Source organism: Desmodus rotundus, chromosome 7, assembly GCF_022682495.2.
Source record: "Desmodus rotundus isolate HL8 chromosome 7, HLdesRot8A.1, whole genome shotgun sequence".
Classification (NCBI taxonomy): Eukaryota; Metazoa; Chordata; class Mammalia; order Chiroptera; family Phyllostomidae; genus Desmodus; species Desmodus rotundus.
In genome coordinates this window covers 107,872,877-107,894,214 of record NC_071393.1, presented here as the reverse complement: position 1 = coordinate 107,894,214, position 21,338 = coordinate 107,872,877, and the positions used below count along the sequence as shown (strand labels likewise).

General features: G+C 40.5%; 1 protein-coding gene across 1 annotated transcript in view; it reads right to left on the bottom strand.

Moving 5' to 3' along the window:
• RHOJ (ras homolog family member J) overlaps nucleotides 1-18,555 on the bottom strand; it is a 72,974-nt gene extending 54,419 nt beyond the window's left edge. Inside the window, exon 1 of the mRNA XM_045202071.3 lies at nucleotides 17,897-18,555. Coding sequence (XP_045058006.1) covers nucleotides 17,897-18,143 — 247 coding nt within the window. The 5' untranslated portion in view covers nucleotides 18,144-18,555. The remainder of the gene's footprint in view (nucleotides 1-17,896) is intronic.
• Nucleotides 18,556-21,338: the final 2,783 nt, after the last annotated feature.

The window sequence follows — 21,338 nt, the reverse complement described above, 5'->3', positions numbered from 1 at the left end:
TCACCCAGCAAGATGGTTGGGTTCACTGAATTATGAAACTGTTCAAATTTTCTGTACTTATTTATAAGTATGCTCTGATATCCATTATAAAGGACTCAAAAAATCAGAAGGAAAAGGTAAAGATGAATACAAAAACAATTGTTGGAGTGAAGAAAGGACCCAGATATAAAAATAACTAGAAAGCGAAAGCATTAAGCTTTGTAAACTATAGTAATTTACTTAAAAGATACTTGTTGAGTGCCCGGCACTCTCTTCAATGCCAGGGATAGAGCCCTTCATCTTAATGGATGGTAAAGGAGTGTGCTTTGTAGTGCATGCATGTACGTGTGCAGTATATTATGTGATGATAAATTCTACAGAAAATAAAGCAGGAGAAGTGGAAGTAGTTTATTATTACGCAGAGTGATTGGGAAGACCTTGCTAATTAAGTGACATTGGAGGAGATCCCTGAAAGAAGTGAGCAGACCAGCCATTTGGCTGTTGGGGACAGAGTGTCAGATAGTGGAGTCAGCAAGAGCAAAATCTCTAAAAGGGAAATTAATTTTTTAAAAGAATTTATTTATTTTTATTGAGAGGGGAAAGGAGGGAGAAAGAGAGGGAGAGAAACATCAGTGTGTGGTTGCCTCTTGAGCGCCCCCTACCCGGGACCTGGCCCACAACCCAGGTATGTGCCCTGACTGGGAATCAAAGCGGTGACCCTTTGGTGCAGTTCTGGCACTCAAGCCACTGAGCCACACCAGCCAGGGCTAAAAGGGAAATTTATTTACAAGGAACAGCAAAGAGACCAGAAGGAGTGGAGGAGAGAGTACACTTTTAAAAAAATACCGCTAATATTTTCCTTGTATCCGAGTACTTCATCCTGTACCTCCCATAAAATGTTAAATAACAATGGTAATATGGGAACCCTTGCCTTATTTCTGACTTTAGTGGAACTATTTATAGCCTTTTCTATAGTATGATTAAGTATGATTCTGGCTTTTGGACTGAGATAGATATATAAACAAAATACTCATATGTTTAAGTGGTCTATTGCTGCATGAGAAGCTATACCAAAGTTTAGTGACTTAAAACAGTAATCATTATCTCATGTTATGTGGGTTTACTGGGCTTGGCCGGGCAGCATTTTTACTTTGCAGTATGTCAGTAAAGGCTGAAGAATTCTGGGGGCTTGACATGGTTGGAGCTTCCAAGATGGCCCACTTCTATGTGTGGTAGCTGGTGTTGACTTGGGGAGCTCTGCTGGGGCTGTTGACCAGAGTGTTTTAATTCTCATTTTGGTCTTTCCATATCGCTTAGGCTTCACAGTGTTGACAGCTGGGTTCTAAAAGAAAGGAAGTCCTGGGCTTTAATGTACCAGAAAATCAGTTCCTCTTCATTCTCTTGGTCTAGAGGGTCACAGGACCAGTCCAGATTCAAAGGTTGGAGAATGAACTTCACCTCTCAAGAATGGAGTGACATATTTATAGAGGGAAGGGAGAAATTTGACAATGGTCATCTTTGGAGACCATCATATCATCAATTACCTATTTGGTTATTATTTAATCAAATTGTAATGATTAATTATTATAATGCTTTTTCAATCTCCATGAAGATGATCATAATATTTTTCTCCTTAGACACATTAATCAGATGAATTTTATGAATGTTTTTCCTAACATCAAAGTATCCTTAAATACTTACAAAAAACCTCTTTTGCACATGGCTTTATCTGGTTCTTAATGGGGTCCTTAGTTTCTCTAATCTGAACCTATTCTCTTTTCTGGGTTACTTTATATACATGGGATATAGACCTTTTCTCTTTTAGGTGAGTCCCTCACCTTCTTCGTAAAGAGTATATTTTTGTTGGCAGTTTTTGACACCTATTACCAGTAGGTTCTGTCTCCTCAACTTCTTTCTACTCCCTTCTTTTCTTCTGTGAATTCTGCTGTTTTGGCATCCTTTTTTTTAAAAAAAAGATTTTATTTATTTATTTTTAGGGGGAGGGGAAGGGAGAGAGAAAGAGAGTAAGAGAAACATCAATGTGTGGTAGCCTCTTGCTTGCCCCATACTGGGCACCTGGCTGACAACCCAGGCATGTGCCCTGACTGGAAATCGAACCAGCAACCTTTTGGTTTGCAGGCCCATACTCAATCCACTGAGCCACGCCAGCCCACGCTGTTTTTGGCATCCTTTTAAAAATATTTTGGAGTGTATGTCCTGGTTGTACGGAAAGTATAGTTTGTATTTTTGTTTTCCATTTTTTCTTTTGGATGGTTTTCAGGAAGAGGAGAAAATGGGATTTATGCAATTATGGTTACATCAGAAGTCCCAATGAAATATGATTACTTTTACAGAAGTAAATATAAAAATATTAAATTGATTTTCACAAACTCTTAATAAACATTTTAGAGTTTAAATTGCTTGAGAAGTAAAAGATTTCAGTATTTATGGCGCTGGGGACAAAATTATTGTAAGTTAATTATTTATCTTCTTTGGTAGCAAACATAACCCTCTCCTGGAAAGCTAGAGGCAACTTATATTGCTCACACGAAAATTTTTCTCCCCCCCAACTTCCATCTATAGCTTAAAATGTATAAATGATAATTGTATAAGTGATAAGAGTTAAGTGGTAGTTGGATGCAATTGGGGGAAATACTTTTTCTTAATGGGGTTCAGAGCCTGAGGAGGAACAAGGCTGGGAGTTAGCAAGAGTCCCCCAGGGTGTGGGATAAGCTGAAGCATGCTGATAAGCATGGTTCAGGGATAACCTGAACCATATGGTTATCACCCTTATGGTTAAGGGTGGTAACCATAACCACCCTTAATGGTTAAAGGGTGACCATTAACTTCAGAAGTCAGAGAATGCTGGGGAAATCAGGAAAGAAGCAGACAAAGTCTTCCAAACAACCAACTTCTGTATCTATCCCAGGAGGGACTAATTGTACTTATTAACTACTCTGAATTTGGTATAAAGTAGGCCTGGATTTTCCACTGGGCAATAAATTGTTTAAGGTACATTACCAACAGTAAACAGTAAAATTACAATTATGTCTTTAGAATAGAGTGTTTTAATATCCAAATGTTCTTCTTGTGAGTCTTTTTAAGGTAATAAAAATGGATTTACATGCTTGATTAGAAATGATTTCTCTGGTACTACAGCTGGATGATTTGGGCTGTGGAGACCCCCACACCCCTCCCCACATCTGCTGCCGAGATAATGCCAACAGTTCTGAGTCATTCCCACCCATAAAAGGAACAAGCAGCCTGCATGCACGAATTACAGTACACGAAGCAGAGACCTCCGGTTCTGAGCCCTGTTTCTGGCACTCATGAACCCATATTGCTTAGACACATGTGAAGGAATAAATAAGGATTAACTGCATTCCTGGAGACGCAGTACTGGAGAAAGAAGCTGTGTTTGGTTTTATGTCTTTGCTGTACCTTGTGGTTAATTACATCTTATGTCATTCTACACTTGTAGTGCCTTTAATAAATAAAATAATTTATTACTAATAAAAATAGCATTTGATATTGCTTTCTAGCACACAAAATACTTTCATGTACATTATATAGTTTGTAATTTCTTAGGGATGTTTGGCTAGTACAGATTCGTTACCGGGGGAACCTCACAACGTTGTGACCAAGAAGACAGGTTACTGCCTAGATATCTGGGTTCAATGCAAAACTTCATGTTAGAGCAATAGTCATGGTAAATTTGCTCAATAAGATATTTTTAGAGGTACTCAAACTAGAGTAAAATTGAACTATAAGATGAAACTATAGAAACTTTTAAAGAGTGTTTATGGATAATACCACCTTCTCTTAAAAACAACCAAAACATGTTGAGGTCATTTTGTAGGAATGAGACTGAACCCTAATCTGGAAGAGCAGAGTTGTGTAAGGGAAATACCCTAGGAATATATTAATATGCACATCCTTCCTTCTGTCTCTGTCTCTCTGTCTGCTTCTCTCTCTGTCACGCACACACACGCACACACACACGGCTCTTTTCTAGGGATGTCCAGCTATCTCGTGTTGTGTGCCTGTGCTGACTCAGTGAAACAGGTCTCCAGGCAGCTTCCGCTTTTAAACAGCACTTCTTTTGGGGAGTGAGGTGGAGTTACCTCGTCAGGGACCCCAGGGACAATGTATTTCCTCTGCTGGTCTTCATCCCTACAATATAATAATCTTCTTGTTTCTGAGACTTGATAGTAAAACAAGGAAAAAAAAAGCAGAAATTTGGAGAATAATAGAGGAGGATCGTTGTCTGTACTGAAGAAAGGATCCTTTTGGATCCTAGTGGGAAAAGTACAAGGATTTGAGACTCCTTGAAGAAGTACACAGAAAAATTTTACTTAATTTTCTCTTTCCATAAATTTGATAGACATTGCTCAAGGGTAGACTTGGATTATTCCTTCTGAATCGCTGATTAATTCACCAAGGAAGACGTATTCAGCCCTTCTTCATTCCTCTTATATCACAGTGTAATTTCCATAACTGAATTATTGTGGTTCTCACATATACCATTAAAATATTTCTTAAGTTTTCTTTCTTAATAAAGGATGGCATTTAAATGGTATTAGCGGGAAATTAAGTTAATCAGGAGCTGCTTGTCAAGTTAATATATCACTGTCTTTCTTTTAGAAGAGGGGCCTCCCTTTCACATAGAATTCACCAGATAAAGGTACCTCAGAGGGAGTGGAAACTCACATTCACACCAAAGCAAGTTTAGGACCCTTAAAGAAAAGAAGTTGGAGAACATGAAAAGATTAAGTAAGAGCAAAAACAATTCTAGCGAGTCTCTTTCTTGAATATGTCATCTATCTTTCAATAGCAGATTATCGATTTTAAGAACCACTAAAAGAAAAAAAATTGTGCATTAAATCTTCTGCAGTCACCATTTTCAATTACTTTGCTTGAAGGTTATTGGTGCCCTTTTACAAAGAAATAGAAAATGTGAACAAGTTCTGATGTAACAAATGGATCATTCTGTGGGCTGCTTCTTCTCACCCGCAAACTGCTCCACGTGGTGCTCTTTTTCTCTGGGCTCTGAGTTAACTGCAGGGTTCGTGAAAGTAAGGAGACTTTGGCTATGGAAGTGGACTTAAATGTGTCTGTCAATGGAACAGAAACCCCCTTCCTCATTTTACAGGCAGCAGGCTTCTAAACTGTTCATGACATGGTCAAAGGTGGGTAAGTGGAGGCAGCGATGAGGTCAGACGGGAAATCTACAATGGACTTGCCGGCTCCTCGTTACAGTGAAAGCAAATAAAATGTATCCCCAAAAGTCGTGTGGACCTTTGGAGGCTACACATCAATTAATCTGTTTTACTGACCCCTTCCACAGCCTCCCCACTACTTTAAGCTCTAACACTTGAATATCAGTCAACATTTTGGAAATGATTTGAGGACCCACATGTATAAATAGACACAAGGTGAAGTAATCTCCTTTCCTGTGTAAATACTTAAGGTTAGTTGATAATACAGTAGGGTCTAAAATAAGTTATGACCTCTTGTAGATACTTCAGGGTTTATTTATAGCTTGGCACCTAAGATTTCTTTCTGTGTCCAGAAAAAGCCACTGAGTTCTAGAGGACACTGGGCCTTTCCTTCTGTGAAACTGGAATTGAATTTGTGATAATTGGTGAGTTGCTAAGTAGGATGTTTGGCTGATGTGCACAACTCTTAAGAAGCTTTTAATGTGTTAACTGGTAGGAAGTGAATGAAACATAAAAGTCATTCAGAATGATTTGTAGTCTACTCTATCCTAAATCCTTGTAGGACTAGCTTCTCTGTTGCAGGGGCAGAGTGAGTGCTCAGTTCAATAAAACACACTGATCTATGGTAACCACAGGGACCAGCATATTTCCTCTAACACCAAAGCATGTGTCAACTTAAGAGCGCATTAATTTCCTAATAACAAGGGGGTAATAGATAAGATAGTGGTATTCAAAAAGATTATGTAGTCTAGACCTCCACACCCTGTTCAGACTGCACCTAACCATTCCTACCAAAAAAAAAAAAAAAGTTACAAAAGCTACTGTGTGCTGGTTGTGAATTTGAAATATAACTTGTTTGTGATTGACTTGAAGTGAATTAATGAGAAATTGCCCTCTAAAAATGGGGAAAGAACAAGAAATATGTTTAACGGGAGGTAGAAAGATCTGGATGTATTTATTATCTGAGAATGACAAGGATGAAAATTTCCTTGGTCTTCAAATACATTAAGACCCATTATTCTGAGGATGCTAATGAGGGTTTGTCCAGCTTTGTTGGACTTGAGAGAGAGGAAGTGGCTTTGATTTTCAGCCTGATAGATTCAATTTACTTAAAAAGGAGGATGGTATGGAGAGTTCTTAAGAAGGTAAATGAATTAAATGAATAGAGTAAAACCTCTATAGCAAAGTTAGTGCCTAATATTGACACTTAATATTGAACATTAACTCTCTCTCTCTTTTGAAAAGTTTGGTTAAAACCTGTTATTGAAAATTCTTAAGCCTCTTATTTATCACCTTGAACTATTGCAAGTGTCACATGAAATTACTTTTAGTTGAGGAAAGCAGCATGCAGGACTCATAGTGCAAGCTAATCCAATATGAGCAGAGGGGAGAGAAAGCAGAGCCATTTCTCCCCTAGCAACTCTTATTTTGACAAGTATAAAGTGCCCATTATTAATATGTATGCAAATGTTCATTGAATTTCCTGCAAGCATACTAGCTGAAACTTAGTCCACTTTGTAGCAAATGAATGGGTTGCAATTTGTAATCATCATTCATAATTCTTAGAAGGTTTATACCTAATATACATTAAGGAGATTATTGACTTCTTGTTTTACCTCATTATTTGAAAAAAAAGTTATACAGTACATGCTTTATGAGTTTAAATTTCTCTTTTTTGCCTGTAGTATATGGTGGGGAGAGAAACCTAGCTAAATCACTCAGCATTCACAAGTTTGAAATTTGGAAGGTTTTTTTAGTAGTAACTTATTTTTTATTTTATTGTTGATCAAGTACAGTTGTCTGCCTTTCCCTCCAACCCCCCACCCCCACCCCAGCCATCCCCACCTCCCTCCCCTGATTCCACCCCCAGCCTTGGTTTTGTCCATGTGTTCTTTATAGTTTTTCCTGAAAATCTTTCTCCTTTTCTCCCCATTCTCCCCTTCCCCTTCCCCTCTGGTTATTGTCAGTTTGTTCTTTATTTCAATGTCTCTGGTTATATTTTGCTTGTTTGTTTGTTTTGTTGATTAGGTTCCACCTAAAGGTGAGATCATGTGGTATTTGTCTTTCACCACCTGCCTTATTTCACTTAACATAATGCTCTCCGGTTCCATCTATGCTGTTGCAAAGGGTAGGAGCTCCTTCTTTCTGCTGCATAGTATTCCATCATGTAAATATACCATAGTTTTTTGATCCATTCATTTACTTATGGGCACTTAGGGTGCTTGCAGCACTTGGCTATTGTAAATTGTGCTGCTCTGAACATTGAGGTGCATAGGTTCTTTTGGATTGGTGTCTCAGGGTTCTTAGGATATAATCCCAGCAGTGGAATTACCTGGTCAAAAGGCTGTTCCATTTTAGTTTTCTGAGGAAATTCCATAGTGTTTTTCACAGAGGCTGCACCAGTCTGCATTCCCACCAACAGTGCACGAGGGTTCTCTTTTCTCTACATCCTCTCCAACATTTGTTGTTTGTTGCTTTGTTTATGATGGCCATTCTCAGTGGTGTGAAGTGGTATCTCACTGTGGTTTTAATTTGCATCTCTCTGATGGCTAGTGATGCTGAGAATCCTTTCATATGTCTCTGGGCCCTCTGTGTGTCCTCCTTGGAGTAGTGTCTGTTCAGGTCTTTTGCCCATTTTTTAATTGGGTTGTTTGTCTTCCTGAAGTGGACTTATGTAAGTTCTTTATATATTTTGGAGATGAAACCCTTGTCCAAGGTGTCATTGGCAACTATGCTTTCCCATACAGTTGGTTCTCTTTTCATTTTACTGCTGTTTTCTTTAGCCGTGCAGAAGCTTTTAATTTGATGAGATCCCATTTGTTTATTCTTTCCTTTATGTCCTTTTCTCTAGGGGACATATCAGTAAAAATATTGCTGTGTGGAATAGCTGAGGTTTTCCTGCCTACGTTCTCCTCTAGGACTTTCATGGTGTCATGACTTACATGAAATTTGGAAATTTTGGAAGCAAAACCTTTGGAATTTTTTTCCTAGAAAAATAAAATAGTTTTATCTGTTGTAAACAAAGCCAATGCAGAATTTCTGAATGCATGTTCATGACGCTTAGGGTATATCCTTTTAGGGTGTGGGAGGGTCAAATTCAACATAGAAAATTGTCCTCACATTTCACACAGGGTGCTTAACTTCAGTATAGTGCAGTGGCTAAGACTCTGAGATGCTTGGATGTCCTTCATTTGCTCATTCATTCATTCATTCATTCAGTCAGTCATTTATCCAGTAGACATTTCTGGGTGTCTGTTGTGGCTCTTTCCCAGGCACTGGGGACATAAGAGTAAATGAGACAGAAAGAACTTTGCCTTCATGAAGTGTACATTCTAGAGGAAGACAAGCAATGGGCAATTAAATAAACAAGACAGTAACTACAGAGGAAATAAGCAGGTTTTGAAAGGGAGCCCAATTTAGTCAGGGTGGTCTGGCCTCACTGAGGAGATAACATCTGAACCAGGTAGAGTTGAATGCCACTTCTGCCACTTGGCCGTGTGCTGGCTGACAGGTTACCTCTCTGAGCTTCAGTTTCTTGTCTGTAAAGTGAAGATACTTACTACCTGGAGATAATGTGAGGCTCAAGAAAGATGGCAACAGTAACACAGGGCTTGACACGCTAAATAATTAGCTAATTACTATTTTTATTTATAACATGTCAATATCACTGAAGTTTTGTCCAATTTTCTAATTTGTTTTAAAACAGATGGAGAGACTCCAAAGCAAGGCTTGGTCCTCACTAGCAAGGATGCTTGTCAACTGGTTGTTCAGATACGGGTGCCTGAGCCCCAGTTATGAAATTTCTGCCTCTTCCATGATTTACACGCTATCTCTTTCAGGAACCAGATTCTAGTCCAAGTACAAACTTCTTGGACTCTGAGAAACTGAATTTTAGGCGACTTTCCATTTTCTTTGTTTTTTTTCTCCTTTTCCCCAAAGCATGAAGAACAGAGGGATTTGCAGAAGGGGAACAGATGTTTTTGTTCATTTCACAATCATAGAACTGGATGGATACGGCAGACCAATAACAGCATCCAAGACAGAGATGTACCAAACCACCCCAAGGATTCCAGGCTCTTTCCTGTTTTTAAAGACTCCTTTGCTTCAGAGAGTAGGTGTTCTCTGATTTCCTTCAGTGACCCATCTGGAGGTCTTACAGTCGTGCTGATTATTGTTTTACAGACGGCAGGGTCAGCCAACAGCCACTCATACTTACGAAGCTTTGCTAATCATGACGGAGGCTTTTCTGCCAGCAGAGCATGCTTGGTGCACCCAAGTTTGCCTGCTGCTGTGGTTTGCAGTTCCCACTTCTCTCTCTGCTGAGTCTCCAGGGCTTCTCTCTCCTCCTCACGCCAGCCTTCTCCCAACACTCTCTGGTTCTCTGCATATGTTCTCTTTCTTCCAGGGTCCCCCTATGCCCCAGCCACGGGTACAGACCTCATTGCCAAGCACTCTGGTTCCTCATGGAGGTATTTGCTAGCTGTTTTTGAGCAACTCTGAAGGCCTCTTCTAGTCTCACACAATTTCTCCTGTTAGAAACTACCAAGTCAAGAAATTATATGTATGTATTTTAAATTGCTTTTTACTGATTGATGATTGATTATAGAATTGTTCCTCTTAACTTGATTTATAGGCACTGTTATAGCACAAAGAAGGGTTTTCTGAACTTGCTAAATTACATTAGATCAAACTATGTGAACTTACGATATCCAAATGGTTTTGAACTATAACACGGGAGTTTCATTTGATCAGAAATGCCTAAGGTGCTTGTAGAAATTTATATTTACAGCTCTTTTTCTTAGTGGGCCTAGTATATCAGCCCTGGCATGGAGCGAAGAACCTGCATTTTTAACAGGCAGGTGTTTCTGATGACTGGCAAACTGAAGAAATACAGGCATGCCATTTGTAGTTGAGTAAACACCTAATTCCATGTAGTGCTTCGGGCACTTTATGTTGTTTATGTGGGTCTATTGTGTTTAATGTAAAACCTATAAAAATCTGTTCTCTCTGGGCATATAGTTAACCTCTCTTAAAATTATGTGTGGCCAAGGGTCTAACTTCCCTCCAGTGAAATGTGAACAGGACTGATAAAGCTGCCTGTGGACCTGGCCCACCCACCACTCCGTGTCTTCTCTCCTTCATAGTTTCATCTTCGGCTGTCTACATACAGGGCACCACAAAGTCCCAAGCAACAGCAGAGTTACAAGATGGAAAAAAGTTGATCTATGAGTGACCACTTGGAACAAACGACCTCACCAATATGAATCTTGCTCAGGTTTGTCATATGGAAAGAACTAGAATTCTTTTTTTTTCTACTTTATTTTTTTTATTGTTCATTCTATTACAGTGTCCCAATTTTTTTTCCTTTTCCCCCACTCCACCCAGCCCACCCTTCTCTCCCATAGTCAATCCCTTCTCTGTTGTCCATGTCCATGAGTCATTCATACATGTTCTTTGACTAACCCCTTCCCTTCCTTTCACAATCCCCCTTCCCTCCTCCCCTACTATAGCTATCAGTCTATTCCATGTTTCCATGTCTCAGGCTCTAAGAAATAGAATTCTAATAGTTTAAAGCACTGCGTACTTGAATCCGTTTGTTACAACATCCTATCCTATCTGGTGAGCTGCCATCATTTAAAAAACCTTAAAAAAGTTTTGGCTTAGCCATTAACTGGTAGGTGGTAAAAAAAAAAAAAGCACACAGAAAACAAAAAACAGAGCAGCCTGGGAAGATAGAGATCTGTGTACTATCTAACTATGGAGAAATGTTCTGCAAAACTGTTGTCTGTGAAACCTGGAAGGTGAACCTAGTTCTTACAGAGTCTATTGTACTAAAAAAAACAACAACAACAACTGGGAAATGCCAGAATTATTATTGTGTTTAGCCAGATGTTAAAAGAAAGAGCTGAATTTGTTTTTTTTAAAGCAGGGGTTGGTAGAACACATATTTATGGCCTTTCAGAGTTAGAAAATTGATTATTTTTGGATCCCACAAATAGGAGATACAATTAAGAAAATATTTGAGCAGCAAATATTCATTTAAACAGGAGACTCATCTCTGTGTCAAAGACGAAATCCAGCCTATCATCCTCCCATCTAAGTCTACTGCCTCCTGCGGCCTTCAGGTGGCTATTGTTGATCTGGCTGGAGGAAGCAGACAAATGAAGCATGTTTAAAAAGTATGTGTACGAAAGACACACTTCAGTTTTGGGTGTGGTTCCTGACACAAGGAACTTGCCAGAAGCCCAGTAAGTTTTGGAGATTGTATTTCCAAACAAACTTCAAGCTTGGACTAAATGTGCTTATGACTATAGTAAAAAAAAAAAAAACACTTGAGCCCCCAAATTGCACAAGTAAGAGACAGGCTCTGAAGTTGTGCAGCCCCCAAGGAAGACATACTCTCAAAGACCCAATTCAGATGTGAGTCCTAGAGCATAACAGACAAGGAAGGAAAGCCTTCCAGAGAGCCTCGGGGCTGGGGGGGGGGGGCGAGAGTCAACAGTGATGGGTGAAGGGATTCCTCCCAGAGAAATTAGGATTAATTCAAGAAACTTCCCCCACTGCCAGGGAAGAGGTCTTCCCTGGGTTTGCCACCAGGGGCCTGTAATTGCCAGATGTCTCATTCTTCCCTGTCCTGAAAGGGGGTTTGAGTATTTTGGTTATCCCATCCCCATTCTATTGATGTCCGAGGGGTGATGGTGCATATAAGGCAGATAATTAGCCTTCTGTTGGACCATAAGGAGTCACATCTCCATTGAATGGAAAGGACAATGTGTCACCTGCAGATGCCAGACTTTGACCTGCTTCAGTCACAGAATGGGATCCTGGGTAGTTCCTCTTAGGAAAAAGGTGGATTTGTTTTACATATGGGAAAAAGTGTACAAAGATATTTGGTGGCTGGAGAGTCTGCTGCAGACCGAGATGGCTGGTTTCCATCAAAATCCATTCTTCCCCCTTTATTTCCCAGCCTCAGGTAGAGTGAGGTGTGGCCTTGTCACTAAGTTGTCACCTGTGGAGTATGACTAGAAATGATGTCTGTCACTTCCAGACCTAGTCCATAAAACTTTCCACTCAAATTTCTCCATGTTCTTTCTCATTATTCTGGTTGGATGCAGATAACTGTGAGATTCTGGGGATGGCAGGGCCGTAAGGTGGAAGGAGCCCACATCCGTAAATGACCACATGGAGAAAAGCAGCCCCACAGACTTAAATAGCTGCCCAGGACCATAACATTCATGAGGAACACACCGCCATGGTGTTAATCCCTCACACGTTCGGGTCTATGTGTCATAGCAGGTTAGTGTACCCTGGCTAACACTGGCTTTGTGATTAAGGTTATTAGCTAAAGCCTATACACTGCTTAATTGTTTGTTACTATTTCATGACCTTCACTTGCTCCATTACAAGGTACTTAACCTTGGGAGAATTGGGAAATATCTTTGTGCCTCAATTTCTTCATTAGTAAAATTGGGAAAATAATAGCACCTCATGGGATCATCACGAGGAGGCAATAAATCAATGTACAGAAATATAAATGTGCCTGACAGGCTGGGGAGGCATATAGCTGTTATTATTGTTGTTAATACACATTCTTGTGGCATTTGAGTGCCGTAATTAATACTACCTCATAATGAGATTGGGACCGAATAACACCTAAATAAAAGCTGCATTGTGAACCAAGACAAAATGCTGAGTGAATTCACACATGAACCAGCTCTTTTTGTTTCGTGAAGATTGAACACATCCAAAAAGTTCGGAGCATTCAGCAATGACGCCAGCCCACTCTATGACTCACAGATGGTCCCTACTGAATTCATGATGGGATTTATCCTGTGTTCCACCCAGAAAATTAACTGTCTGGATTCTGTGAACTAACCCAAGGGTGGTGTGGTTTTTTGTTTGTGGGAAGGTAAATTTTCCACCTTGTCAGAACCTGTGTCCTTGCACAGAGGGTAGGGCGTCCATACATCCTCGTGATCTTGTGCTTGTGACTGATGAGGAAGATGGCTTCTGCTGCATTTTCTTCCCTGCCCTTTGCTGAGAAGCCTTATGTTTGTTGTCCACCTCCTTGGTGCTTTTGTAGACCAGGCCACCTCTATCCGAAAACAGACACCCACTGTACTGAACGCTCTCTGAGCCAAAGTTGCTGTTTGACTCACAAGAAGAGAAAGAGATGTCAGATTTTGAGAAAGCTATCACACAAATAAAATACTGTTTACCCGAAGCCCAACCTAAACGGGCAGTTAAGTAGGAAAATTTATGATGCATTTCCTAGCCCAGACAGTGAAAGGAGCCAGGCCCCATGGTACTCAAAGCCTTGGTCACCAGGAGCCTGTCCCCTGCAGCCTGAATTGGTCATAGTCCTTGGTTTGCAGCCAGATACAGCTGGGGTGCAGGAGGGTTATGGATGCAGACGCAGTTTCTAACCTGGGAGAGCATGGCTTTCCTTGGGTCACTTTGGTCACAGATACTTAATTTTCTTTTTTTCTTCTTTCTTCTTCTTTTATACACCTAAGAGAAGCAGGTCAGAACTTCCCACCTCTGCAGTACACTTTTGCTTTCTGAGTTTACTGTCTATCCCTGGCGTCTCTGCACTCAGTTGCTCTCATACGTAGTGCAGTGTAGACTGTGGAAGGAACTCCGCGTAATTCCTGCCGCTATACCTTTGGTGTCGTCTCTACAAGTCCAGAGGAAGCATTAGACACACACCACACTGCCTCACAAAAGAGATCTGGGGGGTTGGGTCTCTGCGAGTCTGGGTTTTATGTGTTATTGCACTGAGAAGGGACGGAGTGAATGATTCCCTGGCCCATTCTTGTCTCCTCTTTCACAAACTTCTTTTATATTTTTGTCTCAAGTTAAAAACCTGCTGCTCTATTTCACAGTCCCAAGAGAGGTGTTTTGGGTTTCCTTTTGTCTTACAAAAAAATGAATCTCACCCATTCTTCAGAGACTCTCAGGTGTTTTCAGCCAGAACAAAAGAGAAACTACTGAGTAAATATTCCCAAATGGGCAGAACTGTGCCACAACCGTTTATAGGTCTGGAGCTTTGTTTTTATTCACTTTTTATTCTTTTACGTTATTTTTTCCCCATGTGAATTGGACTCCCCCTCTGCTCTGGCCATTAAGGTTGTCACTGAGTCTACCTGGAACCAATCACCATTTAACTAGGTGGAAAAAGTTAGAATTGACTTTAACCTCTCTGTGAAAACTTCTTTTTGTATCACTCAGTTGATAGAGCAACTAGATTCCGCACCCCCCCCTTCCATGAATTGTGTTAATTTCCTGCATAGGCAGCCTAAGTTTGCAAGTAGTGACTTAAAAATGAGATCCCAAACACAGGTGCTTTCAACAAACTCTAGGAGGGATGGGTGATAGAAGGAAGCACTGCCGACAAAATCAGCTCTAATTCTGAGGGTGATGGAAATGGTGCAGGAGGTGCATCTTCCCAGGCTTCACCTGAGTGGGATTATTGCACACACCCATACACATAAACATACAAACCACTGACATAGTCTAACTCAGCATGCAGTCCGGCCAAGCTCAAAATGGAAGTGCTTAGCCGGAGTCCTTTTATTGTCATGCCATGTGAGATATTAATTGACAGTACTTTCTCAGTGAAGGGTCTGCTGCAAAACTCAAAGCTAAAGATAGGGTAAAGATAGGATGGAGAAAGAATGCGGTGGTTCCATGGTAGGCTGTGAAAGCTCCAGCGGCTGTTAGGGCATCTTCAGTCTTCCAGAGAGGAGGAAGCAGGGCACAGAGATATTTCTTAGGTACACTTGTAAAAAGCAAAAGTGGCCCTTTCTATCATCATCCTACTGCCCCCATTTTTAGTCCTAGTTCTCAGCTGAACTTGAGACTGCTCTGGAAGATGCTCTTTATATAAGAATTTAAGTGTTTGAGTGTGCCACCCAACATGTAGGCAGGCTTTTGGATATGTGGAGGAATTTGAGTACATCTCATTTGTTACCAAGTGAAATTTACACATTTAGAGTTACATGTTTGATAGATTTGATATTGGACATTTAGGTCAAGAAAATTCAGTGATGTATTACAGTTCCAGTAGAGATAAAATAATTATTTCATATGTGAACAAAGTAGATCAAAAACATAATACGTGTATTAAATATTTTTATATGTTCATTCCTAAAGAGATATCTATTGGACCAGCAATTTGCTCATTTATTCATCAGAGTTTCATCGAATCAGGAAGTGCCTCGACACTGCAGGGCCGAAGATGATTAAAACACACTAATCCATTTATTCACTGACTGCCTATGTATTGAGAGTCTATATATTGAGAGTCTGGGCTCTGTTTTAGAAGATGGGGACAGAACGGTGAATAAGACAAAGTCCTTGCCCTTATGGAGTTTACATTTTAGTGTGGATAAAAGTGGTAAGAAAATAAATAGAAACATAATGCCAGGTAGTGTGAAACATTATGCCTCTCTTTAGCTTGAACTGCAATGTTCTAAAGACTCAGTAAACCAGTTGCATGTAGCTTGTCATTTCAGAATAGTCTGGTAGGACCCACATATTGGACACTTGTTGCTTCTCTACATGGAGAAGAGAGCATTCGATTTCTTACAACTGGCTGTAGATTCTCACATGACTGTGTGGAAATTCGGCTCACGTGTTTAGAGGATGGTGGTCAAAGGAGGTAGAGTCTTTGTGATGGAGGAGATACCTCCATTGATGGAAATGTTCACGTCATTACTATTCTAGATGCATGCGGCTCATGTCTTCATTTCCTCTATAGTCTAAGTGAAAGCACATGACAAGATCACACGCTTAAAAAGGTACAAGGTATAAACTGAAGCAATGATGCTTGGCAATGCCTGCTGTGTGCAAATTATTGCTTTGGGTGTAGTGGCTGTGATTTCTTGAGAGCTAAAATCGAATAGCCAAAATCTATAAGAAGCTCTGATGCTCATAACAAAAAGTATGTACACAATTGAAATTTAATATAATTTGACCCCAGGGGTGGTGGATTTCTAATTTTTTTAATAGGCTGACTTTACCTATAAAGTTGGTTTTATTCTCTTTGTGACACTACACTGTAATTGGTCCGCCCACTAGATGGGGATGGGATACGTAATTTTCAAAAGCACTTGAAACCTCTCCCTTCAGTAGATTTGGGGTTCCATCTTTCATCTAAAAGTTTTTGGAATTAAGTACTGGCCAGTTTTCCTTTTTTGGCAGGAAGAGGGTGTAGATTAAATAACCTTTGCTAAAATGTTTACAGGTCAACTATCCTAATAACTTTCTTAAATTGCAGACCCCCTAATTTCATATTTCATTTTTTCCCTCAAAGTGAAAGCATACCTGTTCTTCTCTTTATTCTGTTCTCATTAAAATATTCTTCTCCAGGCATAGTCATTATATTTTTAGAAAAGCATAAAGGAGTCAGTATTCAAATTTGCTTTTAATTTCTACACATATAGAAAAGCCTGCTAGGAAATGGATACTATGGTTCTCTCCTTGTCTGCTGTGTCATATTGCCATAAATCATGTAAATGGGGGAGGGGACTTAGGTGATTGTTTAGCTCTGGAAAAGAAGCTACTTCCTGCAGAAAGAGGATTTCGAATGGCTACATACCAAAGCCAACACACACACAGGTTTCCTGTGGGCCATTTCCCCATTGCTGAATCTGACCCAAAGCCCTGGTGAAGGAAATTTTCCTCTTACAAAACCTCCAATCTATGGATCCAAGTTGATCACCAAGCTGATCACTATGTTAAAAAAAAGTTATAAAATCTAGGCTATTGTAAACTTCTGAAGAATTTAATGAACTTGCTTTTAAGAAATTCAATAAGATTTGTTTTGGAAATTAAGAGAAAAAGGAAGAGTAAAATGGAAAAGTTTAGATAAGGTATCACACAGATAAGCTGTCCTACTATAAACTTTTGAACACTTAAAAATAATACACCTGAAGAAATTAAATTATGCCTATGGTATGTCAACTGTCATACTTTAAAATATTTTATCCCAAATTTTGTTCTTTGGGGATGTATTTTAAAGTGTCTCCAACTCTATTTTTATCTTTATTTTTACTTTTTAAAAACTATCAATTAAAAATGTCTCTTTTCCTTCAAGATACAGATTGCCTAATAGATATTTAAACTCTTATAATACTTTCCTCCTGCCCACAGTCCCAGGGAAATTAAAGTACAGTGGTACAGAACCGACCGTTACAGAAAAATGAAAGCTTGAATGTTTATTAATTACAGCATTTTCATTTATGAATGGCATGAGATGAGTATAGGACAGTGGTGGCAAGAACACGTCTTTCACCAGCTGTGTGATTAGTGGAGTTGTTTTTGGTTTTGTTTTTTTTGTAAAAAACAACTGTGATGCAATTACACTACATTTTAAAATGTTCACAATAAAAAGTTGATAGATCTCAGCACATGTTGAGTAAAATCTCTGGCCCTAAAGCCTAGAGGACATTTCAGGGTACGTCCCCAGTATTATTCATTTGATTTAAGGGGGTAGAAAAAGTGTTATGCTACAGATCGATGTACAAATTTTTCTCATAATAATTGCAGCGAAGTCCTTGGTTGCGTGTTAAGCTAAGCTACCTGGCCTGCACCCAATACTGACATGAGAAATCAGCCAGGCCCCTGTGCAGTCGGGGTGTCACCTCCTGCATCACTCCCCCCGTGTGCACAGACAGATCTTCACCTTTTCTTACCTGCATAGTGGTCAAACACAGTGGGCACATACTCCTCTGGGAAGGCATCATTGGCGTAGCTCATCAGCAGGCAGGTTTTTCCCACAGCGCCGTCCCCCACCACCACACACTTCAGCATCTTCTTCTCCTCGCTGCCACTGCAGCTGCAGCTGCTGTCATTTCCCTCCTTGCAGTTCATTCTCGCGGCTCCAGCTGCTGTGACTGTGCTGTTGCTGTTGCTGAGTCTCCTGCTTCTCCCAAAGCCCATGAAACGGTGGGAAGCCAGAGCCAGGCTGAGATCACTTTGCCTTACTTTGGGTACCTGGGACCATGCAGACTTGTCCGAGGCAGCTGGCACATGCCCTCTCGCTTCCCATGCTGGTGAAGAAAGGTAACACACACTTGGGAGAATTATTAAAAGGGTCTGTCCCTTTCCCCTATCAGATTGAGTTCAGAAACCCTCATTTTCACCGAGTTCTAGAGGCTTCCTAGAAGTCTGGAAATTTTTAACAGCCTGAGGGTTTCACTCTGCTCTCCCCTTCTCCAGCCTGGCTGAAGACAAGGTGAAATTTTGCTGAATCTTCCCCATTTTCCACTTCACATCTAACATGGAGGAAAGCTGGGCTTTTTAATGGAGTTTTCCCCTTGCTTCCTCCAGCTTGCCGAGTGTCAGGAAATCATGGGTTTCCTGCTGCATTCCATATTAGGATCAGTGGGCTGGGGAAGGCTGCAACAATGGAGCTCTGTGTGTGCGTGTTTGTACTTCTGGGGAACACTGCCAGGACATGGAGTGGGAAAACACTAGGGGTCCCGCTGCAGACTCTAGCTGTCAGACTTCCTGTTTCGTCCACTACTGGGAGGCTGTTTGCCTGTGGCTGGCTGGGAAGAGGCTGACGAAGGGATGGAAACTGGGGAGTACTGTCTGCCACAGAAACAGGGGAATGGTTTAAGTGAGCAGGGAGAACCACACCAGCTGTGCAGGATAACATATGACATCATCCCTCACTCAGTCACCGGTTAAAAGCTCTGTAAATTAAAATGGACTGTTCCTCACGAACTTAAATGAGAAAACTTCAGCAATTCCTCCCAGCAATAAAGAAAAAAAAAACCACCTCCCACAGTTACATTGTTTCAAAGGGAAACATACATCATAGGTGTAGTATGTGTGATCAGGTTTATAAGTTGCCACAGTTGAGCACAATGCTCAAACAAATGTGTATTCCAGACACAAACATTTTAACGGTCATAGCACATAAGAAATCAATCAGATGTGGGACATTTGCATCTTCTTATTAGTGAGTAAACATGCGTGTGCTTGGCTCACCCTTACTCTTGGAAATGAGAGTGTGGGACGGCTCTATTGGTTTGTTTTAGGCTCCCAAGTGCTGCTTTTACTTGGACAGTTCCCTTTTTGTTTAGTCCCATCCCCTTGGGTCAGCCTGGCCCTCTTCAATTACAAAGGAGCCATTGGCAGCTAATTGATTTGTCTGTCGGATCACTCAAAATGAAGCCCCTTGGAAGCTCTGTGCTTGTTTAATGTACTTGGTCCTAAAAAAGAAGTGGAACTCTGCAAATGACTTTGACAAACGGGTCAAGCTCCTTTTTGATGGGGGAACTCTGTCTTTGAGATTTTTGAACACTGATTTTTTAACTATTCAGAGTATTATCTAATTGATTTGAAGATTTATTTACATACTTATTTTTACTGTGGAGAGGGTGGGAAAGAAGTCTCTCTCTATATATATCCACATATATATGCTACTAGATAATACAACAGATACAGCCCCAGATTCTTCTGTTTCGGATTATAGTAACATTTGCCATAGTACTTAATGTCCCGATATCTTTCCTATGAAGGGTTGGTGTTTCAGTCAGGTTATTGTGCACCTACTAGCTTATGTTGCCATAACAAATGACTCCCAGTGCCCAATGATATAGAATAATGTGTGTTTCTTGCCTATGTGTCTATATTGTGTATTTTCATCACCTGCATTCAGGCTGGTGGAGCAGCCACATTGGGAACATTGATGGTCACCGTGGCAGGGGACACTGATGTGGTGGGATGGCACTGGCTTTCAGTGCTTCCTTTTGGAGGTGGCACAGCTGTCATTCGTTGTAAAGCAAGTCACATACCCTAGCTAGGTACGACAGGGTCAGAAGTATAATCCTACCACGGGCCAGGAAGGAGAGAACTAAATATTGGCGAACAGCCTAAATCGATTAGAGATGGTTTAGAAAACCAGAGCTCACTTAGTTGAGGTTGAGTTAGCCATGCAAAAGTTGAATGGTTTATGCTCAGTGCCATTCTGAAGCATCTGAAGGCACCCGTAACTGCATGGGATTTATATAACTGTATTTTCATCTAGTCTACCCGAAACACTGGAATAAGTCGTAATGAAACTGCGATCTGACGACTTGGATGTTTCTTCTAGGAAATAGGCTCAAGTGTGAAAATGGCAGCCAAGTATGTCTGTGCAGGTGAAGGAGTGACTGACAGTGTCCTAACTCCATCCTGAAGATGAACAGGACCTCTCTGAGCACAATGTGATGATGCGTGTTTGGCAGACCATTGACGGTGTTCTGCCTTTGACCTTGTCCCTGAGATGAGGCAATAAATGTGGCACGGGGTAAATTCGCCATTCAAATATGGAGTTCTCTCAAACATGGCTGCCCAGCCGGTATTCCCACATTACCGGTACGCTACGGCCCAGCCCCCTGACCACTTGGTCTAAGAAAAAATTGAGAAATTGGATCGGATGAAATTTTGCTACATCCGTATATAGTCTAAGCCTAGACACAGATATTTACGTTCATGCCGATTGCTCTGTGGACTAGAGTGAAGGATGCTTAGGAGACTTGCTGCACCCGGTTATGGGTCTTTTCAAAGGATTGCTACATCTGCCAGATTGGATTGTATACAAAGAAGGGTCAAGGCTATTGAGAAAGTTGCCTATATTTCTCAAAATAAACTTGTTTAATCAATCTTACTGCCCCCCCAACTGAATATTTATAGGGAAAAATATTTGAGACATTTTAGTACAAATGGCAAAAAAGTTAAAAATTTAAAAGCCTGCTCATTATATGGATCACTTTGTCTATGTGAGAATAAATCGTTTTAAATATTAAAGGATAGACCTGAAGCAGAGTAACAGAATTAAAAAAAAGAAAAGACAGTTCAGCATTGTTCTTATAGGTCCATGAGTTCATAGAATTGTGATTACTTGTCCTGGCAGAATGGTCGAGAATATACTTGAACCGCAAATGTTTATAGGTACGCATTTAGAAGTGGCATGCAGACCATTCGCCGAACTGTTCTTTACCAGATGCCTGTACTTTAGGGTCCTGGGCCAAGTGAATGACTAAGCAGCGGTTTCAAAGCCATTAATTATTTGGTTTACCTCAAGCACCAAGTTTACACAAACTTACCAGTACATGGCGGAGTCCCGCTGAGTGGCGCTTCCTG